This window comes from Anastrepha ludens, chromosome 4 (genome assembly GCF_028408465.1).
Source record: "Anastrepha ludens isolate Willacy chromosome 4, idAnaLude1.1, whole genome shotgun sequence".
Lineage (NCBI taxonomy): Eukaryota > Metazoa > Arthropoda > Insecta > Diptera > Tephritidae > Anastrepha > Anastrepha ludens.
In genome coordinates this window covers 24328889-24355505 of record NC_071500.1, presented here as the reverse complement: position 1 = coordinate 24355505, position 26617 = coordinate 24328889, and the positions used below count along the sequence as shown (strand labels likewise).

The 26617-nt window shown below is 39.7% G+C and overlaps 3 protein-coding genes across 3 annotated transcripts; 1 reads left to right on the top strand and 2 right to left on the bottom strand.

Annotated features, from left to right (window-relative positions):
* Positions 1–128: 128 nt before the first annotated feature.
* On the bottom strand, positions 129–26617 carry LOC128861145 (uncharacterized). The gene is made up of 6 exons (XM_054099062.1): positions 26033–26617; positions 25644–25951; positions 20161–20440; positions 5490–5610; positions 857–888; positions 129–783 (listed from the first exon to the last, which is right to left on the bottom strand). The coding sequence occupies exons 1-6, from the start codon at positions 26042–26044 to the stop codon at positions 451–453; spliced, it is 1086 nt and encodes a 361-aa protein (XP_053955037.1). The 5' UTR covers positions 26045–26617; the 3' UTR covers positions 129–450.
* On the top strand, positions 5069–5713 carry LOC128860975 (cuticle protein 16.5-like). The gene is made up of 2 exons (XM_054098799.1): positions 5069–5174; positions 5250–5713. The coding sequence occupies exons 1-2, from the start codon at positions 5163–5165 to the stop codon at positions 5634–5636; spliced, it is 399 nt and encodes a 132-aa protein (XP_053954774.1). The 5' UTR covers positions 5069–5162; the 3' UTR covers positions 5637–5713.
* Positions 10626–11458, bottom strand: LOC128860977 (vitelline membrane protein Vm26Ab-like). The gene is made up of 2 exons (XM_054098801.1): positions 11265–11458; positions 10626–11156 (listed from the first exon to the last, which is right to left on the bottom strand). Exons 1-2 carry the CDS (start codon positions 11274–11276, stop codon positions 10935–10937), a joined length of 234 nt encoding a protein of 77 aa, XP_053954776.1. The 5' UTR covers positions 11277–11458; the 3' UTR covers positions 10626–10934.

The following is a 26617-nucleotide window of genomic DNA, read 5'->3' as shown; positions in this document are numbered from 1 at the left end:
TGATGATATGCAGTAATACCTACGATGCATAAATGTCACAAGGAGCGATGCAATGAGCCCATACTTATAGGAGATTTGGTAAAGGAAGCACAACCAAGTAGTAAATGACTTCAAGTATAAGTGACAAGTAGTTGGGAAATAGTGTATTTGAAGTAAGCTTAAACTCTAAAAGCTAACAAAGGATTACATATATATTACATTTTTTTTAAATTCACTTCAAACATAGATATTTTGCTTACTTACGCAGTGGATATTTGCTTACTTTAGCAATTTTCTACTACACCAATTAATACCTCATTTCAAAAAAGTATGAATAACAAACTATGATATGTAAATAGATCTTGGAAGTCGTTATAAAATCATCAATTTTATTTATAGTATTATCAGTTCGAAGACTTAGTTCATCACAGTTGAGCAAATATAATTTATAGATAGTTACTACCGTTATTTTTATTTGCGGAGTACAGCAACAGCGGGAGCAGCAGCATAAGCAGCTGGGAAAGCGGCGGAGTGAGCAATAGAGTGAGCTGAGTAGCTGCTGGCGTATGGCGCAACGTAACCAGCATAGCCGGCGTGGTAAGCAGCGGCCACTGGAGCAGCGTAGGCAGCGGTTAAAGGAGCGGCTACGGGAGCAGCATAAGCAGCGGCTAAGGGTGCAGCTACAGGAGCAGCGTAAGCGGCAGCAACTGGAGCGGAGTACGCAAGAGCAGCAGGTGCAGCCAACAGACCGGGCTTAGCAGCACCGAAGGCAACAGCGAAGAGAGCCAGGAAGCAGACAGTGAACTGATGGAAGATAGAAGACGTTTTAACTCATTTTTAACTTCATTTTTTTTATTAAACATTTCATTAAACTTACCAATTTGAACATTTTGAAGGGTTTGGTTTTTGCTGAAGATTAGACTTCTTTACAATCGAAGAGGTTTGCGAATTGTGATGCCTGCTGCCAACCGACGCCGTGCTTTTATACTAATCATGTAAACTCATTAGTTTGCGCTTTTGTAACCCTTTGCTAGACCTTGCGGCCATATAGGCAATAATGTCACTGCGCTTTACCATTATTCAACTTTAAAACAGCTTGACAACATTAATGGTGTTAGTGTTACTTATTGTTGGTGTCTTTGCTTTAGTTTTCTTTCCATCCACTTTCATAGGCACACGTAGGGAGGCACGCCTTGATTATTTCGCACCTTTTCCACATTAAACTAAACTAAACTAAGTATCATTTACAAAGATAAACTTTAATAAGAACTCGCATATTAAAGGAGTAAAGGAGGAGAGCGCTTGAATTGTCGGATGTTTTTAAGAGCTTTTGTACTTAAAATTTTAATATATTACAAAACAGAAATATTGTTGGAACCTTTTTTAATTTTAATCTGATAGATAATTTAAAGGCATTTATTTTTTGATTTTGATATTCGGCATATGTCCGCCGCGGCTACGAGTTACATGGTCCATTCTATCAGTCCAATTTTACTATTCTTTCAATGAATCTGACGTTATGACATCAATGGTTGCTTGAATGTTGAAATAAATAAAATTTCAAGCGCTCTGTATTGCAAGTTGCAGCGTCTTGTTGGAATCAAATCTCGTCGATGTTTAGCTGATTAATTTTTGGATACAAAAATCCAGTCCGCATTGCCGAATAGCACTCAACATGCTCCGTCATTTCGAAAAAAATAAAAATTATGTCGCCAGTGGTCTATGAACTTGGGAAACAGATTAAGTATTTTTAAGTAAACTTTTACAATTTGGCAACGTTGTCACTGAGTATTCTGTTCAACACAGTTCCCCATTATCCACTGTCAAATATCGAGAGTTTTCATACAATTAAAAAACACTCGATACACTCATCCGTTCTGTGTTTGACAGAACTGTTTATTATTATTATTTCTTTTTTTGGAGGATGGTTCCATATGTAAAAGTCCACGAAAATGGGGAAGTATCTGATCCCCATTCATCTGGGAGTGGCCAGAATGTTTCTTCTCCATACAATGTTGCATCAAGCAGCTCACAACTTCCGAGGCTCCCCCAAGTATCCTCTGGGTAGCTTCCGATCACCCGTTTGGAAGCAAGCTAATGTGAGAAGGCGAAACAGCCCAGATTATCTCGTTGTTTACTGGATTTGGGACTCGCCACCTAAAGATTCTTCTTAAATGAAGGAAACCTGAGATAAGAACTCACTACTCTAATGACAACCACGGCAAAGGAACTAAAAATTATAATTTGAGGGCATTGACCTAGATGTGCAGTCTCTTAATGGGGAAGGTATCTCTCTCCGATAGCTGGAAGGCCTCGTAAGACTAAATGCTGACATCACCGCTATTCAAGAGATATTCAAGAGCATTGGACCTTGCGACATCTATGTACTACAGCTGCCATGTAAACGATTTGGCATTGGACTGAGTGGGAAAGAAGGGCATTTTTGGTCCCACAGTCGTAATATTCTGCCTAGAGACCAAAAGATCCGATAACAGACTGAGGCTGACCGACATTGTCGCGGATCGAAACATGGTAGTCCGTAGCCTAGATTCTACGTGGTTATACTCCAGATTGAAAAACACGACACCAAACACCAAATCGATCATTTTACGACAAATTAAAGGCACGCTTCCAGTGTTTTATATGCTCGAATGATCCGTAAGCCCATCATGTGTATGTAGACTCGAGTCATTATCTTAATGCCACCAAAATCCCCACATGCCTCGGTGCAGCAAAAAACGTACATCTAATAACGGAAAGAATGTTCGACCTCGAAAAACTGCAATCTCAACAGATAGCCAGTAGGCTCGCCCTTCAACTTTCGCTTCCATTAAAGAGTATTGACCAAAAAATCTGCATGCCCACCAATGGAGCCACATTTCTTGTTCCCTGTGTAGCGTCGCCAAAGAAAAAGTCGAATTTCGGAGCCCACAAAATCAATTGATACGATGGGGCACCATGGTAGCACCAAATTTTCTACCCTACCGTTTCGGTGTTTTACACAAAACGAGTTTCCAGTCAAGTCATGCTACCGGACTTAGCTGATATTCCAGGTGAAACTAAGAGTATGGTAAAAAACATATTCTGCATATTCTATTGAAATGCAATTCAAATAATTCGTGTCCACCATTCGGAATTCGCAGAGAGTACGTAGGTTCGAAACTCGGTGAAACACCAAAAATTAAGAAAAACATTTTTCTAATCGCGGTCGCCCCTCGGCAGACAATGGCAAACCTAAGAGTGTATTTCTGCCATGAAAAAGCACCTCATAAAAAACCATTTGCCGTTCGGAGTCGGCTTGAAACTTTAGGTCCCTCCATTTGTGGAACAACATCAATACGCACGCCAAAAATAGGAGGAGGAGCTCGGCCAAACACAAGCGGAAATATTTTATGTTTTTTCTTCGCTTTAAGTTTGGTGTTTTGAAATAATACATGTTTTAGTTGAATAAACATGTTTTTTCTTGAACTTTTTTTTCTTTTTTTCAAGTTTCGTTTATTTTCAAATAGTGTAAGGGCTCGTTTTATGCGATGGATACGTTCTACAGGAAAGTGCTTATAAAAAATTCGCATAAAAGAGGTTTCATTTTCCTTCAAAATCTATAAATGTGTTCCGTAGTTTTCTAAAATCGCATAAAACCACAATAACGAATTAAAATTTTTGTAGGTTGTTGAGAATTCTTCACCTTCATATCACTGTAAAGAGGACCCAGTGATATCACGATAATTTTATTAATCGCATTACTTGCCATAAGGGACTACAATGTACGAGTCTGTACTATGCTAATTTACGGAAGAGCCGTGGCAAGTAGGCGCGTGGAGTGCTATTTCTGCAATACAACGCGCCCGTTCACTTCGCTTGGATTACGAGGGATGCAATAAAGGACGTGCGATTCATTAGAATTGGATACCAACTCTGCAGTCCGAGGTTACAGAACCTACGCAGTGATGTTTTCGTTTTTTTCATATTTGGAAAACGTGTTGCGACAACGATGATCGATGAAGGCGGTCGTAGGAAAACATTTAGATGAAAAAATATTTTTTTTCTGTGGCATAAATGCACGATATTCACGATATGGAAAGTGAATTTCACACCAGGGATATAAACTTAGAAAACAAAAAATATGAAATCATACCTTTTCCTCACTAATTACTTTAGGCCGCGAACTTATCAAAAGCCCCCGTCTATATATTTTATTATTGTAATTACATTATGTATGAGAGATTAAAAAGTCATAAAAACTTATGTTCTTTGCACTTTGTGATGTGATGGGAATTTTCTTACCATAACTCCAGCACTTCATGAAAATAATTGGAATACCATAAATCGAAAAATGCTCCAATTTCGAGCGTATAAACATTTATACTCGTAAGCTTTAGCTGGTAAAAACCGCAAATTTAAAAACCGAAGCTCGGCAAAAAAACAAAAAGTCAAATGATATGAAGGCTATACAGTGGATCACGTGACCGGCGTACAAACAATAATCAGGCACATACAATATTTTATACTTCACTTACTAAGCACGAGTACTAGGCTAAAGAATAAAAAGAGGTTAAAACGACATTTACAATAACAACGAACAACGATTTTTCGCGTAAATGCGATTGAATACTGATTTGCGTTAAAATAGTATTAAAACAGCGTTAACGCAAGCGCGACTGGTGACTACAGCTGACACCACGAACAGCTGACGTTGACGCAGGCGGCCGTGAATATTAACGCCAACAACAACATATGCACATAAGCAGATACCTAAGTACGTGATTTTCTGCCATTTACATTTATGCGAATACACAGTGGAATTTTGGCTATTTTACTTTAATAACGAGCAAATGTCCAAAATTGTGGGGAATTCGAATGGTGAAATGATTTTTGAATATACAAACATATGTATAAGTACAACTAGCATCTGATACCATTAAAAAATCAGAAGGAATTTCAAAAGTAAAATATTTCTTTATTTAAATATGTACGATATGTATGTATGTATGTTATTTAAGTAAGTAGCATTTTATTGGCTCATTTGCCAAAATTATGCAATATTTCTTCTGGCATGTACTTATATGACCGAGTATAAAAGACCCAACCATGGCAGCAATCTTCAGCATATTCGTCTACAGACGCACTGCACGCGCACAAATTTGAGCTTTTGCAAAAGGAATACTTCCAAATAATTTAACAAAATGTTCAAGCTGGTAAGCATAATCGAAATTTGCTCCTGTCACAAATTCCAGTTCTAAGGATCTTCTCTCTTTATCTCTCTCTTTCAGTTCACTGTTTGTTTTGTAGCTCTCTTCGCTGTTGCCTTCGGCGCTGCTAAGCCAGCACTCCTGGCGGCACCTGCCGCCCTTGCGTACAGTGCTCCACTCGCAGCTGCACCCGTCGCTGCCGCATACGTCGCTCCAGTGGCCGCCGCCTACACTGCCGGATATGCTCCATACATCGCTCCTTATGCCAGCAGCTACACAGCTCATGGCGTCGCCCACTCTGCTGCCTTCCCAGCTGCTTACGCTGCTGCTCCATATGTGGCTTCATATGCTGCTCCAGCTGTAGTTCCAGCAGCCCGTTTTGTCGCACCAGCCGCACCTGCAGTCGCTGCTGCTCCTGCTCCCGTCGTAGCTGCTGCCCCAGCTGTCGTCCCAGTAGTGAAAAAGTAATTTAATGACTTGACATTGACATTGGATTGTTGAATTTTGAAGTGCTAATAAAAAAAGTATGAACTAATTTAAGTATGGTCCTGAAATGATATGTTACGTTTATAGCAAAATTGCACATTAGAAGGTTGCGGCTGTGAAACTTGTCAGCCATTTTCGCATTACTCCTGATTTCATTGAACCATCCACTTACCGCTTAAGCTCTGTTAAATCCCTCTTTGCTATCTCTACCGGTTACTCGTAAGCATTCACTAGTGGCATTCATAATTCATGAATATCTCTTTAATTGGAAGTATTTATTGCATATATTTACCTCATATTCATTTTTCATGATCTTTAATTTTGTACATCAAACACTGCACTTCTTCAGTCAGATTCTTCTTCTTCTCAGCATCACAGTCCTTGGGGAATCATAACTTCATTCACAACCTTTCGCCACCCGTCTCTATCTAAGGCTACTTCCTTCTACCGCCGCATGTTAGGCTTTGCAAGGTCAGCTTCTTCAACGACTCCAAGCCATATCTTCTGGGGCGTCTTCTTCTTTGACTTCCAATAGAGCGCAATACAACTGCCTTTCGAGTTCTTCTCTCCTTGGGCATTCTAAACACGTCCTCAAGCCACCTTATCCTCTGAGATTTTATAAATCTTATCACAGTTTGGTTTTTTGCCTGGATAAGTATCGTCCTGCAGTCAAATTGATCAATAAATTTTTCGAAAAATGTTCCTTTCGAAGACCATTAGCTGATTAATTTCAGTAGTTTTTAGCGTCCATAGTTCGCAACCAGGGCGGTTCAAGGTTTTGTTTATCCTTAACTTTTGGTCGCGAGATAATAATTTTCACTTAAGCATTTTCAAGTTAGAGTAATAAGACTTATTTGCTGTTAAAACAGTGTACCTAATTGTCAATGACATATCCTTATTGGCTTATATTTTGATACCCAAATAGGTAAATTCTTGCACACTCTCGAATGCATAGTCTCCAATCAGCAGGTCATCATGCCTTAAACCGGAGCTGGACCGGACCATGAACTTTGTTTTTTCTGTATTAATTCTTAGCGCAGAAAGTGGAGCTTTTATTGTTGACTACCAGTTTCACCTTGAAGAAGTTAGAGAAAGTGTCATATCCATTCAGGTTACTAACTTTTTCCATATTGTCGTCCGTATTTGAAGTGAAAGGGCGATCCAGATTTTCCAAGTCCCATGGCGTCCCAATGAGTTTGTACGTAACTACTTTTCGGTAGAACCCCGGCTCGAAGCCACTACGAGCATGAAATACTAGTAGTAGAAATATTTTTCCTAAAAGCGGTCACCCCTTGGCAGGATATAGTAGATCTACAAGTGTATTTCTACCATGAAAGAGCTCTTCATAAAAAACAATCTGCCAGTCTGAGGCGGTATACTAAAACTGTAGTAACGACATCAAGGCGTGCACCACAAGTTGAAGGAAGACATCGGCTAAACAACTATGAGGGGATGTAAACGCCAATTAAATATATACAAGGTAGTTGAATAGGTCTTGTGGTTCGATGATAAAAATACAATTACATGGTTTAAAATAAACTTTATTATACTCATATATTTTTTAGGTCTGGAAACAAAAGAAAGGCACTAGCGGCCAAATCTGTTCAATATGGTGATTGCTTCGAACTTTAATTAACGGTAGATTGCCCTATAAAAAATATTTTTTTCTTTTGCAAACTGGGACTTTTCTCACGACTTTTTCCTTCAGCTGGTCTAAAATGTTACAATAATATTCATATTTCACTATTTTACCAGTTTACAAGCAATTCACCAACAAAATTTCTTTCGCATCTCAAAAAACTGATACTAACACCTTCTTGATCAATTTCTGGACACAAACTCGTTTCGGAGTCGAAGAACCACATTCACACCACTCTTTAGTCACAGTTTTTGTTTTACGATCATGTTGCTAGTTCCAAGTCTCATCTATAGTGATGAATCTATGCTCAAAATCCATTTCATCCTTTCGGAAACGCTCTAATTGTTGCTGAAAAAGTCGAATTCGAATATATTTTTGCTCCATTTTTAGCGAATGCGGCATAGGTACATTGCGCACACAGCTTTCTGAAAGCCAATAGTTCAGTCAAAGTATTGCTTACACTGCCTATGTAATGAGATGTGTCAGGCTTCTATTTCGATGATTTTCCTGTTTTTTTTTTTCTACCATTTCTGTGGACCTCCTTAACGTGGATCATCTTCATGGTTTTCTGTACTGATGGCGAAAAATACTTATGCACTTTCAACAATCGTTCGTAAATTTTCTTTCCTTTTAAACCTTCCAAATCAAATCTCTTGAGTGTGCAGGTAACATTACTCTGCAGGTAACATTACTCTGGGTTCCAGGACATAAGAACATAGAGGGAAATGAAATTGCTAATGAGTTTGTCAGGAAGGGAACTGAAGTGGTCTCAGAGACCTCATACTCGGGCATCGGCATCCCCTTGACAGTTGTTAAAGGGGAACTGCATAAATTGCTTCTCAGGAAAGCGCAGAAAAGATGGGGCTCCAGTTCCTCATGTGCTATTTCGAAAACCCGTTGGCCCCAGTACAATATACGGAGGACTCAGAAAGTCCTTTGGACTCCTCACCATCCAATTTCCAAATTCGTAGCTGTGTTTACTGGTGCCTGGACGATCGGAACACACGCGGAAAAGCTAGGGTTACCGTTTAACCCCCTTTGCAGAAGCTTTGGGGACCTTTCAGAGAAAGAGACTGTTGAGCACTTCTTCTGTAAATGTCCGGCCTTGGCAGCTAGACGACTAAGGCCCTGGGCGCTCCTTTCTTCGACAGCCTGGGGCAGTGCGCCAACCTAAATCCAATCAATCTTCTCCAATATATCAACAGCTCTGGCCTTTTGGAGATCTCATAATGGTATCAAAACGGCGCTTTAGTGCTAAATGAAGAGTGCGAGACAGGCACTTCAACCATTTCACATACCTAAACCTTCAAAAAATAAAAATCAATCACTGCACGCTATTTGATTTTTCCCTAGTAGAAAATACTGTGGCACGCCGATACAAAATGGAGTGTAAACAAAGAATAAATTAACAGATTCAAATGAAACTTCTTATACGTTCATATGAGGAGTGTACCAATATAAACAAAAAAAATGTACGCTAATAGCAGCACCCTCTTTTATTGAACCGCAAAAATTATTAAACAATCTAGCAAATATATATATATAATATAGGGTGGGCCACGTAAAATTTGCTTTTTGAATCGGTTATAAAAAAACCAATATATATTTTTTCAAACTTTTCTTTATTTTGAAGATTGAACATTGTCATTTATGAATAAAAAATAATATCGTTCAAATAACTGCCACGACTTGCTTTACAGTAGGCCATTCGATCAACCCAATTTTTAAGCACATTTTCGATTGTTTGGGCCTCAATTTCATGAATGGCAACTTCGATTTCGTGTTTTAAAGCATCAATCGTCTCTGGATGGTTCGCATAGCATTTTTCCTTAACGGCTCCCCACAGAAAATAGTCCAACGGGCTTAAATCACAGATCCGAGGCGGCCAATTGATATCGGAATTCAAAAACGGTAGCCAAAAGTTTGAGTGTAACTTTGGCAGTGTGACAAGTTGCATCGTCCTGTTGAAACCAAATGGCGTCCATGTCATCATCCTCAATTTTTGGAAACAACTCGTTGAGCATGTCACGGTAACGCTCGCCATTTACTGTAACCGCGGAAGAAGAAAAAGACTCACCACTTTGGAAATAGGTTTTCAATATTTCCCAATTTTGTTCAAGCGTATAGCGTCCCATTTCGTAAATGTCAAACCTTTAAGTAAATTATGAACACATTTGACATGTCATTTGTGTTACCATTCTCAAAAAAATAGGTGGTTCAAAACGCAATATGGCCCACCCTGTATATATAGGGTTATTCAATAGGTGCGCTTCAACTTTTTTCCGATAGGGAGGGCGAACGACGCAATATTTTTTATTTTTCGCTTGTCATTTGTAAACTTCATTAGTATGCATTTCATCATGGAATGCTACACACTTGAGCAACGATTGCAAATCGTGCAAATTTTTTATGAAAATAATATTTCTGTTGCTGCTACTTTAAGAGCATTACGGCCATTTTACGGTCCATTTAACAAGCCGTCCCGTTTTGGGGTTATGTGAAGTCATTGGTCTACAGCTCAAGCCGGCGACGATTTGTGAGCTCAGAGCCAATATTGAACGCGAAATTGCTGGAATTTCGGCCGATTTATGCAAAAGAGTGGTCGAAAATTGGGTTCAACGATTGGACTTCGTAAAACGTACACGCGGTGGTCATGCAAAAGAAATCGAATATCATACTTCAATTTATATGTTCAAACTCGATAATAAAAAAAAAATAGTTAATAAAGTCAAACCGTTTGTGTTTTATTCAAAAAAGTTCAAAAGTTGAAGCGCTCTTACTGAAAAACCCTATACATTAAGCATTGTTAATTACATTCCACAAGTATATTCTATATATGTATTGTTGCAATTCAGGCTTTGTTATAATGATTTCCTTATCGATATCTCTTTCTACTTATACATTCGAAAGACAAGACTTCAAGCTAAACAAGTGCGGTTGTTGGCGTTTGCGAACTTCTTTTAAATCGAAATATTTTGGAACCTTTCTCTTACATACAATATTCGATTTTTTGATGACTTCATGGGGTGCACTAGAAAATTGACTGATGTGATCGCTCGATATCGGCATTTTTTAAAAATGCATTCAAAGGGTAGAAGCAAAACACGGTTAGCGAAATTATAGGTTGCGTGCGGCTCGTTTCCGAGGCGGAATTTTTCGATTGTTGGATATAATATTCCATTTTTATCAACTAGTTAGAGGCTTGAAACGTGATAGCGATTTTTATGCAGCTTGATTAGTGCATTGGTGATTGTACAGAAACTAGAATGAAGACTTTTTAGGTTTATCAGAACGTGAAACCTCAGCAAAATCAAAAATCTTATTATTCATCTCACATGTAAAGCATTTATTTACTTTTACGTATACGTGTTTTTGTTTTTTTTTTTTTTGAGTATTTGATATTCATATTATTTTATATATAAACATTGAAAGAACAAGTATAGGAAAGAAGGAAACTAACAACAAAGTATAGAGGAAATCGAAAGAAGTATGAATTACAACATTGGTAGTGCTTAGACAAGTTGAAAATGAAGTTATATAAATGCCATGTAAAAAATATCTCCGCATAGGTAAGATAACCACGTTTGAGCCAAGTCCACAAGTTAATTAATCATATCTGCCATCAGATGTTAGGTTAAGCCTTAACGCAAGAAAGCCGTGGCATATGGGTAGCTGTAGGCAGCAGCATATGGATAGGAGTAGGCGGCAGCATAAGGTGAAGTGTAAGCGGCTGTATAGGCAGCGGTGTAGGGAGAGGCAGCCACTACGGGGGCGCTGTAAGCGGCTGTATAAGCCACTGGAGAGGCAACCACAGCCGGCTTTGCAGCGACGCAAGCAACCATGGCGAAAAAACAAACGGCGAGCTGTAAGTTTCGGAAAAAAATTAGTTTAATTGTAATTTGAACAGAAAACTAAAAATAAATTTCTAACGCATTAAAACTCTTTTATTTTCAATTATTCGAAATACTTACGAATTTGAACATGTTGATATTGTCTATTGTTGATAAGTTGGAATTCACTACTTTATGCTGCTCTATTGAAACTGATAACAATTCTGCGGAGTTACAAGCATTTTATATACAAAAATGTTCACTAAAATTTTATTCTCAATTTGCAACCCTTTGTCAGCCATTGCAATGTTCAACACTAGCACTAGTCATTACAGCAATTAAAAATTCACAGCGAATCCTCAAAAGTAGAAAAAAGAAAAAAACAAAACTGTTGAAATTCTGCCAATTCTGTCGCCGGGGTCTGAGGTGACCGCCAATGTCGGCCAACGCCCAGCGCTTGAGCTGAAGCCAAAATGCACAAAAAAAGGAAATTGCAAACGAAATAACGACAATATTTATTTACAAATATCTACGTTTGTGTGTATTTACCAAAAAAAAATTATCAAAACATTGTAACATCTACACTTTTGTTTTCAATGCAAAATTCTAGGTTGCCAACAAATGTGTCACTGAATCAGTCAGTCAACCGATCGCTTTCCAGTTTACTGCCGCCCCTTCTTTCGGTTTCCCTAAGTACTGTAAAAAAAAACACATTGAGTAATCGCGCCGATTCGTTACGTGCTTAGGAAACTAAAAAGTAGTGTTTAAAAAAAGAGGATTACACATTTATTAGTTCTAAGTAGAAATAAAACATTCTCAATTGATATCTATACGCCATAGAGCACTACATATGTAGATATGCCGTATATATGTACATATGTATCTGCTAGAGGCCTAGTTAAAGGCAGCGCTTCCCAACAATTTTGGGAATATAATTCTTCTCTTTAGAATATATTAGCACAATTAACAAACGAAATGGTCAAAGCTCGATAGGAATTATATTGAGATAATCTGCTAGGTTTGAAGTGCTCCAGCGCATCTTTTGGCTTCTTGCAATAGCAAATACTAATACAGGGTCCACCATATAACTTTACGGAATTAAAAATGCTATAAAAAAGAAACTACTCAATATTTTTCCACACTGTTTTTTTTATTTTGAAGTACAATCCTTTAGGTTAATGATGGAACACAACTTTATTCATATGGCTGCATCGGCTAGCCATGCACCATCCCATACGATCGGTCCAATTTTTCAACACATTTTCGATTGTATGGGGCGGTATTTCAGCTGAACTCATGTTCCTGGTGATTCACGAACACTCTCGGCCACAGCAGCAATATTTTTGGGAGTTTGTCAATAAGCAACCCAATTTATCTTACTTTTTTCGCAAAGTAACGCACATACGCTGGATGGTTCCATGTGTAGAAGTCCACGCAAGTGGGGAAAGTTACTGATCGCCATTCACTTGGGAGTGGCCAGGACGATTCTTCTACATATGGTTCAAGCAGCTCACAACGTCCGGGATTAGCCCACGTATCCTCTGGTTAGCTTCCGAACACCCGTTCGGGAGTGAGCTAAAGTGAGAAGGCGAAGCATCCCAGCATAGCTGGTTGTGCGCTGGGTTTGGGACCCGCCACTTAAAAAGCCCCCCCAATGAAAACAGCAACAAAGCCTCGGATGAGAACTTCCAACACTGATGACGACCCCTGCAAACGAAATAAGGAATACGATTTGAGGACATGCACCTGGAATGTCCGGTCCCTTAATGGGGAAGGTGCCTCTGCCCGGCTGGTTGATGTCCTCGTGAGAGTAAAGGCTGACATCACTGCCATCCAAGAGATGCGATGGACGGGGCAAGGTAAGAAAAACCTAGGACCTTGCGACGTCTACTACAGCTGCCATGTAAAGGAGCGCAAATTCGGTGTCGGATTTGTTGTGGGAGAGAGACTTCGTCGCCAAGTACTGTCGTTCACTCCGGTGGACGAGCGTCTCGCAATAATCCGCATCAAAGCGGGATTTTTCAACATCTCGCTAATTTGCGCCCACGCCCCGACGGAAGAGAAGGACGATGGGACCAAGGATTCTTTCTATGAGCGCTTGGAACGTTCCTATGAGCGCTGCCCCCGCCACGACATAAAAATCGTGCTTGGCGACTTCAACGCCAGGGTGGGCAAGGAGGGAATTTTTGGTCCCACAGTCGGAAAATTCAGCCTGCACAACGAAACATCCGGCAACGGACAGAGGCTGATCGACTTCGCCGGGGCCCGAAACATGGTAGTCTGCAGCACCAGATTCCAGCATAAAAAGATACACCAAGCTACCTGGCTGTCCCCTGATCGAAAAACGCGAAACCAGATCGATCATGTTGTGATAGATGGAAGACACGCTTCTAGTGTATTAGATGTACGTACGATCCGAGGACCCAACATCGACTCGGATCATTACCTTGTTGCAGCCAAATTGCGCACACGCCTCTGTGCAGCAAAAAACGTACATCTACCTACGCAAAGAATGTTCGACATCGAAAAGCTGCAATCACAACAGACAGCCAGAAGATTCGCCACTCGACTCTCACTCCTGCTCTCGGAGAGCACTGCCCAACACACCGGCATGCGCGAGCAATGGAGCAACATTTCTCGTTCCCTACGTACCGCCGCCGAAGAAGAAATCGGATTCCGGCGAGCCCGAAAAAACAATTGGTACGACGAGGAATGTCATGCTTCCGCCGAAAGAAAAGATGCCGCCTATAGAGCCACGCTGCGATCGGGCGCAACGCGAGCCATGTGGGATCGCTACAGAGAGCTGAAAAAGGAAGAGAGACGTATTATCCGACAAAAGAAACGTGAGGCCGAAATACGTGAGTGCGAGGAGCTTGAGATGCTGGCCAGTAGGAACAACGCCCGAAAATTCTACCAGAAAGTTCGGCGGCTTACAGAAGGTTTTAAGACCGGGGCGTTTTCCTGTAAGAACAAAGACGGTGATCTGGTGACTGACGTACAGAGCAATCTTAAATTATGGAGGGAACACTTCTCGAACCTGTTAAACAGTGACAGCTGCGCATGTCATAGAGAAAGTGAAGATCCCGATACCCCAATCGTTGACGACGGAATTATCGTTCCGTTACCCGACCATGACGAGGTGAGAATAGCAATATCACGGCTAAAGAACAACAAAGCCGCGGGCGCCGACGGACTGCCGGCTGAGCTATTCAAATATGGCGGCGAGGAGCTGGTAAGGTGCATGCATCAGCTCCTATGCAAAATATGGTCGGATGAAAGCATGCCTGCCGATTGGAATTTAAGTGTGCTCTGCCCAATCCATAAGAAGGGCGATCCTGCAATTTGTGCCAATTACCGCGGGATTAGTCTTCTAAATATCGCCTATAAGGTTCTAGCGAGCGTATTGTGTGAAAGGCTGAAGCCCACCGTCAACCAACTGATTGGACCTTATCAGTGTGGCTTCAGACCTGGAAAGTCTACCATCGACCAAATATTCACAATACGCCAAATCTTGGAAAAGACCCATGAAAGGAGAATCGACACACACCATCTTTTCGTAGACTTCAAAGCTGCATTCGACAGTACGGAAAGGAGTTACCTGTATGCCGCTATGTCTGAATTTGGTATCCCCGCAAAACTAATACGGCTATGTAAGATGACGTTGCTCAACACCAGCAGCGCCGTCAGAATTGCGAAGGACCTCTCCGAGCCGTTTGATACCAAACGAGGTTTCAGACAGGGTGACTCGCTGTCGTGTGACTTCTTTAACCTGATGTTGGAGAGCATCGTACGAGCCGCAGAACTTAATCGCTCAGGCACAATATTTTATAAGAGCGTACAATTGTTGGCGTATGCCGATGATATTGATATCATCGGCCTTAACAACCGCGCTGTTAGTTCTGCCTTCTCCAAACTGGATAAAGAGGCAAAGCGAATGGGTTTGGTGGTGAACGAGGACAAAACGAAGTACCCCCTGTCTTCAAACAAACAGTCGGCGCACTCGCGTATCGGCACTCACGTCACTGTAGACAGTTATAATTTCGAGGTTGTAAAAGACTTCGTTTATTTAGGAACCAGCATTAACACCGATAACAATGTCAGCCTTGAAATCCAACGTAGAATCTCTCTTGCCAACAAGTGCTACTTTGGACTAAGTAGGCAACTGAGCAGTAAAGTCCTCTCTCGACGAACAAAACTAACACTCTACAAGACTCTCATCATGCCCGTCCTAACGTATGGCGCAGAAGCGTGGACGATGACAACATCCGATGAAGCGACGCTTGGAGTGTTCGAGAGAAAGATTCTGCGTAAGATTTTTGGGCCTTTGCACGTTGGCAACGGCGAATATCACAGGCGATGGAACGATGAGCTGTATGAGCTTTACGACGACATAGACATAGCGCAGCGAATAAAGATCCAGCGGCTTCGTTGGCTGGGTCATGTCGTCCGAATGGATACAAACGCTCCGGCTTTGAAAGTATTCGATGCGGTACCAGCTGGTGGTAGCAGAGGAAGAGGAAGGCCTCCTCTGCGTTGGAAAGATCAGGTGGAGAAGGACTTGGCTTCACTTGGTGTGTCCAACTGGCGCCGGTTAGCACGAGAAAGAAACGACTGGCGCGCTTTGTTAAGCTCGGCCAAAATCGCGTAAGCGGTTATCGCGCCAATTAAGAAGAAGAAGAACGCACATACGCTTCATTCGGTGCTTTTCTTCTTCCCATTGTCGTACGTAATTTTCGTGCACATTCTGCAACATTACCATGATTTTCAAAGTAATGTCGCAATATTTCCCAGAGTTCTTTGAGCGTATACACAACCATTTTCGTTCAGCGGAAGAATAAAACTAATTTTCTGTCAAATCAGATGACAGCTAAGTGTTACCATTCTTCAAATAATACCTAGTTCAAATCCGTAACGATAGATGGCGGGCCCTTTATAACGAACGCATGCACTCATCCAAGGACAACCTCCGCATTATCACGGAAATTCTTACATTAAAATGTATGTAGGTTGAGCTATCACTTAGCCCTTTCACTGTCATGGGGCCTATGTGCTCCATAAGAAATTGAAAAAATCATAAAAATACAAATCACGTTCCATTTAAATAAGAAAATACACCATCGGTACTTTTTAGTATTTTCCGTTCATCGTAGCTGAATGGGACGGGTTTGGGTTCTAATTTGACAGCAGCCTCCGTTGAATGCGGATGCCTGCAACTATCGAAGGGATTTATTTATATATTTATTTACTAATCAAACACTCAACCATAAGTTATTTTACATTGTTTGAGTTTTATTCTAAAAGAGAAAAGGTTTGACAAGAGGAAACCGTAGGCTGTAAAGAGTGAAAGTTGGAGAAGAAGTACAAGGTTCCATTACAAGAACACATACTTCTATATTGCATCCTAAGCATCGACAGGTGGGCTTTTCTACTAATATACTTAGGTCTGGTAGCGACAGACTAATCACTTACCATATCAGAAATCAAAATAGATTAACGAAACCAACCAAAGATTGAGTCTTGTCGAGGCTCTATGCTCCCGAGAGGAGCGTTCCAAAGATGAACAGCGAAAACGAACAAGGTACAAGGTTTTCATAGCAGGTTAAGTGATCGGGCATATTTGGTGACTTGAATTCGTTCGACAAGGTATTTAGTCTCACGAGAGTTCAGGATCTTGTGAAGCAATGCTGCTTTTCACTACTTTATGAGGCATTTCAAAAATAAAAAATAAAAATAAATAATTGCCACGTTCACTTCCGTTAAGTGTTAAGCCGAGCTCCTTCTCTTATGTGCGGTATGCGTCTGGAAGGTGGAGTGAGCCGACTCCAAACGGGCAAGTTTTTATGTTTTTATAAGGGACTTTTTCATGCAGAAATAAATTCAGAGGTTTGCTATTGCCTCTCGAGTGGCGACTGCTATTAGAAAAAAACATTTTTTATCATTTTACTGATTCCTACACGGAGATTCGATTCTACGTGCTCCCGAATGGTAGTCACGCACCAACGCAATAGGCTACGGTGGGTGTCTTTAGGCATTTACTTTTAATAAAACATCAAATTCTGTAGAAAAAATTTTAAGGCAACAAATAATATGTGACACAATACACGTATCTGGCGATGTTGCTGTAGAAGCGATTAGCAGACAGACCATTACAATTAGCATATAACTCACATCTATAAAATAAGCAGTCGAATTTTCACTGACGTAAAGTGCTGAATATCCCTTAATGAACGGAGCATTTCATAGATCTTACTCCTTGCACTGTAAAGGAGGCTATTTTCTGGTAAAGATTTATTGTTAGAATTATTTCTAGATTTCTGATAGATGATTTCGTGCCAGATCGAAGCTTTTTTTTAATTAACAATATGGCGGTCTCAGGAAATATTTTTCAGATTTTCGATAAAAAACCGACAATTAATTGCTTAAAAAAATTTTTAATTTTTGAAAAAAAGTCCTTCGGTCAGGCACGAGTTTTTCATGTTTTTCAAAAGCAGTATAAATTGTATTGACATCTACCAGGCGGTTTTTAAGTTGCCGTGATCACCAGTTAAAAAAAATAATAATAATTTTTGAGAAAAACGCATTGAAAGTTTTGCTATCGATTTATGTAGAGTTATACGAATTATTTAATTACTTACACTGTGTCATCTATTCCTGGGTCATGTAATAGTTCTTCAGCCATCATAGCAGCTTCCAAAATATCGACTTGCTGTTGCCTTCGTAGCATTCTACCTTCTCGAGTGTTATCGTTAGCGTCCAGCTACTTGCTCTCGAAAACTCCGGAGAGCCCGAACGCTCTTTGTTAATTATTGAATAGCCTGAAAATTATTTGTTATTATATTTTAAGAAACTTCAAAAAGAAGTCAAATTTTTTGAAAATTCTCACTACCTCTTAAGGGGTTAGAGGTTGACGGATACAATACAAAAAGGCGGCTGACTTATAATATAATTGGACATTATCTACGCATACATGAATATCCCAATATTTCAACACGCTTTGAAGATCATTTACATATAATATATATAGCAAAAACAATAGATGACCGAGAGTCGAGCCTTAGGGAGCACCTTTAGTTACGGGTAAGTAGTTAGATATAATATCACTGGCACAAACAGCTTGCGAACGGTCATTGATTTATGATTTTATTAAATGTAGTTCTGTCGCTGAGAAGTTAAACAAGTTGCTAAGTTTGTGATTACCAGTGTTTAAAGCTTTTGAATGATCCCGAAGAGTTAATAAAGTTTCGCGATCGTTATTAATGTTAGGGTCTGATACCATCCGATATTCTAACTAGTGCCTTTTTACAGCTCCTGTTGATTCTAAAACCAGATGGGTATCGAGCGATCAGCATATTTCGTCTAAGAAAACAAAATTATCTGACCTGCATTATGCGCTCAACTACCTTGGACCAAAAAGGTAGTATTGCGATGGGCTAAAGTCCCCATTAGATTTCTTAATCGGAATAATTTCAGCCGACTTCCCAAGTAATGTCGTAGAACATATTTTCCTTTACAAAAAATGCAAGATATAAAAAATATGTGTGCTATTGAGTATTAGGCTTGGTTAGGTTATGGTGGTAGTCGGTCTGTACGACCAACTCACTTAGGTCTTAAAAGTCCGTTGTGACACACTGCCAAGTAGTTCCCACGCCAAGTAGTTCCGTAAGAGAATTGAAAAAATGTTTACCTAGACAAGCTGATCTGATTTTACCTAAGGCTGGACAATGTTAAAGGAAATACTCAACAGTTTCTTCCTCATCAACTTCTACCACATTCATGAGAGAAAACTCCTAATCTCAAGGAATGTCTGCCAAATAGTCAATGATCGGTTATACAAGCCACGGCCTTCGAGATATCCTTTCTTGAGAGGCTTAGCAGTTGCTTTGTGTTTTTCTTGTTTATATGTGCCACAGTAGCCTAGCAAAATAATCCTGATTGGACACAAAGCAAGAGACGGGATGATGGATTGCAGGGACATTGGGCGCATACTAAAGCTTCTCCTAGAAGTTGGTTTCAAAGGCATTCTCGGAGTTGTCCAAGGGATCACAACAGATCGTAACCTGAATAATAATTATAAAAGTAACGATTTTGTTTTAATACGAGTATAATCCCTCCGAAAGTGTCATAAATTTCTTAGTGCTTGGCGTACCATGAATAAAAAATACGAAGACAACACTTCAATTCCAATGAATAAAGAGAAGAAGGAGAAAAAATAAAGCTTAAGCATTAAATAAGCCAACTCTTCAAGGGTTGGCCGTAAAGTGTAAAGCCAAATATTTGTGCAACACTGTCACTTGCCAATTTATTTATATACAAATCAAATCACTATCCAGCCTATATTTGTAACAAGGCATGTCCACTTGTTAAAAAGAACCTTAAAAGTAACCTCGATTCGATTATAAGTTAAAAAGAAAAGAAGAAAATCGAAAAAACATCGCAGAAACGCGCTTGGAATTGCGATTTGAGACAACACATAGACTTAGCTCTGATTGAATATAATTTTCTCTACATATTCGTGTGCATGTACATACATATGAGCATGTAGATTCATTATTACGTATAAATTCTACGTACCCACCACATCACACACACACGCACCCACACAACTATAATGAAAAATGTAAATAAAAATGTACATACCTACAAAACATTCATATTTACTTGTATTTTGTTGCAGTCTCTCTTTGTTTTGATTGAATACTGGCAGCATTTATTGGCTGGCATATGGTTTTTGAATTTTCTGTTTTCGCATTGAAACCAGTCGCACGGAAAGCGCAGAGCGAACAAAAGCGTATAAAAAAATGTTTAAGTTTGTAAGTTTTTTACATTTACAAAATCGTCACGAAAAGCATTCAAAAATCGACAAAAACTATAAATTCGACCCAAATCATAGCCAAAACAACATTACAAAACATCAAAGCAACATAAAGAAAATTCTTCATAACAACTGCGCCACTGCAACCAACACCAAGCCAGCGAAAGAAAAATCTTCGGTTGTACGATATTTAAAATTTGTGGATGAGCAACATGCAACAGATACTCCAGTTGCTGCCACTTCTGCTCCTGCTGCTGTTGCAGCGAAATGCTGTTGCCAGTCCAACGCCGGGCAACTTTGCCGATGCAGCGGAAACGATCGATGTGCCACCGGAGCATCGTGCACCACCACCCGGTGCTGCTGCTGCTGCACCTGCTCCACCCAGTGTTGCTCACCTGCCCGGCTTTGGACCACGTCCACCACTGCTGGCTGCTGCTGCTCCAATACCACGCGGCGCGTTCCCTTCTGTCGTCTTTCAACCGGCATTTGCCCCATTCGCCAGCAACTACAATGGGCTCACGGTGCAGCATTTAGCAATGTATCCAAACTTGATTACGCCGAGTGCTGCAGCATACCCGAGTGCCTAGCTGATCAAAGGACACAATCACAGAAAAATTTATTTTACTCCTCTACTTGTCCTACGAATGATTGCTCCTCAAATTGCAGCACTGCGTCATGCAGCAATATTTGTTGGGAGTGCTCATCGCCGACAACGACAACGACGACGGCAACGAACCTTCCATCGACATCAACAAAAACATCATCCAATCTGTCCCCATTAATGGCATTTCAAATGAAATTACAATTTCTAACAGGTAGAGCTACAAATTGCTGCTAATCCAGCTTCAAATTAGCCAAGCTTCTCAATTATTTTTCATTTGTAAAATCAATTAAAATTAAATAAAATTACTTGTTTTTGTTGTTATCAAGTCATTTGGTGTTATCGTGCAAATAATTTTTCGATGTGTATTTCAATCAGAGATTTCGTGCTGCAAATTTTATAGCTTCATTTTATTTGGAATTCGACTGGGTGTACTACATACTTCTAAAGGGTGATCAATTTAGAGGTAGCGGATGTTAAATTGCAATAAAACAACGAAAATGCAAATTGATTGGGCCATCTTTATTAGTTTTGTTTACAACCATTCATGACAATAATTAAAAAAAAATAATCCTTTTCACCGTAAACACCAATTTTGAATGACTCTCTGGAGGACTTCAGGCACAACTTTAGTAATGTTGGCTTTCAATGTCTCCATCGAAGCTGGTTTCTTCACAAAGCATTAGCAGCCCAAATGTGTAATATCACACTATTTGGTGGCCAATCCATTGAACGGAGACGAGAGGTGAAATGCTCACAGAAACCACAACGCAGTAAAACCATATTTTCACTGGCTGTATGACAAGTAGCGCCTTCTTGTTGGAACCAGTTGTGGAGTTGACAGACTTCAATTACCGGCATCAAAAGGTCGTTTATCATGTCGCAAAAACGTTCGCTATTCACTGTCACAATGTCATGGGTGCCAGCCTCGTCTTTGAAGAAATATTGGCCGATGATTCTTCCAGCCAATTGGTCACACCAAATGGTGGTTTTCAATGAATTTAATGGCTTCGTGTTGCTCTTCAGCCCAAATATGGCAATTTTGTTTATTGACGTAGCCATTAACCAAAAATGAGTCTCACCGCTGAACACCATAAGTTTGCCCGAGCGCACGCTGAGCACTTGAGCGTCATTTTTCTTTATACAATTTTGTACAATTTCTAAATTAAATTTTGAAGCGTAAGCCAAATGTCAATGAATACTGAAAAAAAGTATCTATTTAGTTTGACTGTAGTCACTCATGATCTATCAAAAAAAAACCCTATTGGAAGAAGCACCTCCAATCTGATCACCCTTTACTATACATACATACATACATACATGAGCACTTACGTACGCGCGAACACCTTTTCAATATATATCTGTACAAATGTATGGCTCTTTAATTTTAGTTTTCTGCGAGTTGCGTGTAGTTTAAAAAATATTTGCGATTTCCTTATTCGATTTTTCATTGGCAATTTCGAATTCATTGTTTTTATTATTATTGATGGGTTTTTATAGGCTTAGCCAAACAAAGATGTTTTCACATTCCAGACACATTTACGGCATTCACTCTGAATAAACATATTTTGTTTCTTAATTGACTAGTAGTGTTTCTGAAATCTCTCCCGGATGTCGATATTCTTATGCATGCAATGAATTTGGTGCGAAATATTGTTATGCGGGACATTTTAACTCACTATGTTCTGGTTGAATGCATCTGTTTGGCACTTTTTTCAATGGATTTTTACGAAAGTTCTAAATGATCTCAAAGTACCGAAAATGTTTAAATAAAACAAAATAGAGTTAAACTTCCGGAAAATTTATTTTATCATCTTCAAAATATGGCCCGCCTGAAGCAACACAGATGTGCCAACGTTTAACCCAGTCCTCCATGGTTGGCCTTCAGCTCCTTCGCCGTATTCTCTTTGATCTCCTCTATCGACTGAAATCTCCTTCCATGAAGTGGTAACTTCAACTTGGGAAGCTAAAAGAAGTCGCACGAGGCCATATCAGGTGAATACGGTGCTTGCACGATGGTGTTTACTTGGTGTTTGGGCTCGGTGCGATGGCGCGTTATCATCATGCAAAATCCAAGAATTGCTTGCCCACATTTCCGCCCGGCCAGTAAGACGCTAATGATCCGATGGCGCTAAAAAGTGACAGATGTGTGTCTACAGTCCTACCAACATAAGAAAAAATATGGTTCGGTTCCCACGTGCGCGGTTCGTTTAAATTAAACATTCCCGGTACTTTCTGATCATTGGGTATATGGCAGGATGGGACTTTAATAATAAAATAATTTTAATCGTTAATTATAATAGTTTGTTTGGCTTTTTCGAAACCATCTACTGTTCACTTCATCAAATTCTTCATGGAATGAGGAAGCATTCGCACATCTCCAAAGCCATAGAGGATAAATAAACAGAGGATATCCTGTGATTTTTTTTTTTGTGCTTGGTAACAATAAAAGCATAAGATTAGCCAATATTTATGGGCTATAATGAATCTCTGATGAATACAAAAAACAATTCATATCTTTAATATGCGAGTCAGTCGTCTAATTTGGCTGTAAAATGATAAAGTTTTGAAGCACACATCATCACATAGAAGATTTATAAAAAATATATATTGTAGTATATAAAAGGTGGCGCGAATTTACTAATTCAATTTTGTCTTTAAACAACTTTTTGGCTAAATCTTTTTTTTCTTTTGTTGCTGAGTGACGGAAATGTTTATTTTGACCATCATGTGCTACATCGCTTGTCTGTTTGTATACTGCAGCAATCCAATTCACAAGTGTCAAATATAATTGACTTATGATGCCACTTGCGAAATGCTCAATTTCACCACCTGTATATCGGTTTGAGCCCCAGTGGTTAGTGAAAAAGCACTGTCGTGTTATTCTTCCCACTTTTGTAGTTGTTGTTGAAGTGGTTGCGTGTTTCTACTGAAATAATCCTAATTAGCGACTAGCGCCATTTTGCTACCACTTTTCTGGCGTGATGTCTGTTTTTTTCAGATGCATTTCGAGAGATCCAAGTTATCTATCTCTATGTCAAAGATTTCAATACTTTGCTGTAGAAAAGGTATACTGAAAGAGTAAAGTCTGGTTCTGGCTAAACCTGGACATTCGCATAAATAATGGAAAAGACTTTATTACACGCCCTCCGCCAGACAGCTTCTACAGATGGGATTGAAAGGAAGGTTATGTTTGGCTGCATGAACCCCTATCTTCCAAGAACCTGCCTACTATAGAATGTACTATTTACATTAAAAGAAGCAGCGTGACGTACTTGCTTTAGCAAATCTGAGTGCGAGACTTCAACAACCATAAGTTGTCTGTAATTTTCAAAATGCACTGGATTTCCTTCGACAGTGCGACCGCGCTGCTTGGGACTCAAATGGATATACATACAGACATGCCTACATGTATACATGTGTCTTGCTGTCAACTTCGTATATATTGTAGTTGCATTTTGTGCATCAAAAGAAACTTTAAGAAGCAGCTTAATGAAAGCAGATACTTCAACAGGAGACGACGTAAAAAAACCTCTGATTTCAGAAAAAACATGGCCTTCGGCTTGAGTTTGTAGTGGCACATATTCGCAAGGGATTTCTTGTATAAAGTTTTGCTTACATATGAATCAAAGTTCAATATATAATATTTGGAGGTGATGGCCGGGCTAAAATATGGAGGAGAAGAATTGCTAATAAGGAAATAAAAAATTTGGTACCTACAGTCAATCACGGCGGTGGTAGCGTAACGGCTTGGGGAGTTATGGCTGCATCTGGCATTGGATGACCTTTATTGAAGGTACTAAGAACCGATATACATAAGTATACAATATGCTAGAACAACATTTGAAACTCAGCAGTAAAACTTTTGGATCTTGGCCAAGGTTGGGTTTTCAACAACGCAATGACCCTAATGGCTTTTATATTTATTACGCACAACAAACAACCAAATACACCGCCGTAGAGTTTGGATTTAAATAAGGCAATGCATATTCGGGAGCTTTTGGAGTGAATAATTCAACGAAGTATGGTACCGGACCTAACAAACTCGATAAAGAAAGAGATGATGGAGGCATGGCACCAAATAACGTAGGAATAGCTTACCCAAATAGTTTGATGCCACGACGCCTTCAAGCAATGATTGTTCACGCAATGCAATGATTAAATACTAAGAGTATTTCAAAAACTAGTTTTGAAATGAATAAATTTGTTTTTTAAGCTAATTGAACTGCATGTAGACTTTTGTCATAACGCTTTTTTGTTGTTTTGTTAATTTTTTTTGTTATAAAGCAAGTGAAACACATTTTCTCAGTTATTGTGTACCTTCTGGGAAATAAGAAAATATGCTAGTAGACTAGGCCGGGTCGATTTGTGGCGAGGCAAAAGAATCCCCCATTGCTCTGTGAAAATCATATTCTAGGGATCAAAATAAGAAACTTTGCCGAAGGAACAATACCTCTAAAACGAATTCTGATGTCCCCCAATTCGGGTCGAACTTTTTAGTTTCTTTTCTCATGTAAAGGCCAAAAATGGTGATATTTTGAAATGATTGTATGGGGAACCTACCAGGGGAGTTGCAGGGGGTGTGCCACTGGCATGGGTGGATCGGCCGTCCAAAGTTAGTGGGGGTCGGTCATACATTTGGACTCGATTGGAGCACTCTAAATGGGTCAAAGTGGGATTTTTCGTTCGACCCAAATTGAGGGGCATCAGAATTCGTTTTAGAGGTATGGTTCTTTCGGCAAAGTTTCTTATTTTGATCCCTAGAATACAATTTTCACCGAGCAATGAGCGATTTTTAAATCGACCAGCCCTAATGTAGACTTAAGTCCTTCCCTTTATATAGCTTATTCAAGCATGACACTTGTTTTGTTGAAATAAATAATAGAGTATTTTCTTCAAAAATGTTTTGGGAATTTATTGTTTTGCCATTCAGAAAGTCTTCAATAACGCAAATATGTAACAAAAATCAACAGCGATCACACAAAATTCCAGTTTGTTATAACGAAAATGCATTTTCCTTAATAAGAGTCCAATTTAGTTGCTTTTTTCAGTTTTTTCCATTTGAAGCCAGCCCTGAGTCATGTTTTTCCATTTAATGGACGATTAGAAAGCTACAGTGTAAGCGGCGTTGTAGGGATAGTACGAGGCGTATGAGGCGTACGAAGCGACAGGCGCACTGTAGGCAGCAGCAACGGGAGCGGCAACTGGAGCTGTGTATGCGGCAGCAACGGGAGCAGCAGCTACAGCGGGGGCAGTGTATGCGGCGGCGACGACAGGTGCGGCAGCAACACCGTTGTAATTGCGTGCAATGTACTGCGAGCTTTGTGCGGTCACGACACTTGGAGCGGCATAAGCGACCACAGCAGGCTTAGCAGAAGCACAGGCGAACAATGCGAGAAAAGCGAAGATAATGCACTGTAATGGAAAATTAAAAATACAAAAGTGTTACAAGAAATAATTTAAAATATATCGAATATGTAGATAATATTTAGTTACCGATTTGAACATTTTGATGGTTTTTGTGTTGGTTTTTAATGCAGAAGTTGTTAACTAGCGAAGTGCTGAAGCTCTACTATATTTTGCAAAAAAATTCGACCATCTTATATACCATACAAAAAACGTTGTAGAAATAATTTCAGCGGCTGCCAGTAGGTGGAATAAGAGTTAAGCATCTGCCCGCCAAAATATTTAAATTAAAAAAATCATTTTATTTCATTGCACATACATACATATGTACGTACAGATTTGTACCCCAGCTTTTAAACATAGCACATCACTTTTGATTTCAATTGCCTTAATATTGCCAATACTGCCAACGTTGACTTAATTTGCATTTTTGATATTCGTATATTTTGCACACATTTTTACTTGTATTTCAGCCTTTCCTTCCCTCTGTTGTTCTACAGAACAGAGCTTTGATCCAAAAAACGACTTTGTACGTGAAGAATTCATACAGTATATCAATGCATAGTGTCAACAACCAAGGGCTGTGGATGAGGAGGCAGGAGATAGATAGACGGGCGGCTATGAATTGGACGCAAGTCAAATCGAGCCGGTGTGTTGTTGCCGGTGTACGTGTTT

Excerpts from the sequence above, each read along its gene's own strand:
- LOC128861145 (XM_054099062.1), bottom strand. Across the intron at positions 20,441-25,643 it reads GCCGCTTACACTGTAGCTTT|TTGCTGGCGAATGGGGCAAA; the intron begins CTAATCGTCCAT and ends AGCCCATTGTAG. Across the intron at positions 889-5,489 it reads GCCACATATGGAGCAGCAGC|CAAAAACCAAACCCTTCAAA; the intron begins GTAAGCAGCTGG and ends TCTAATCTTCAG.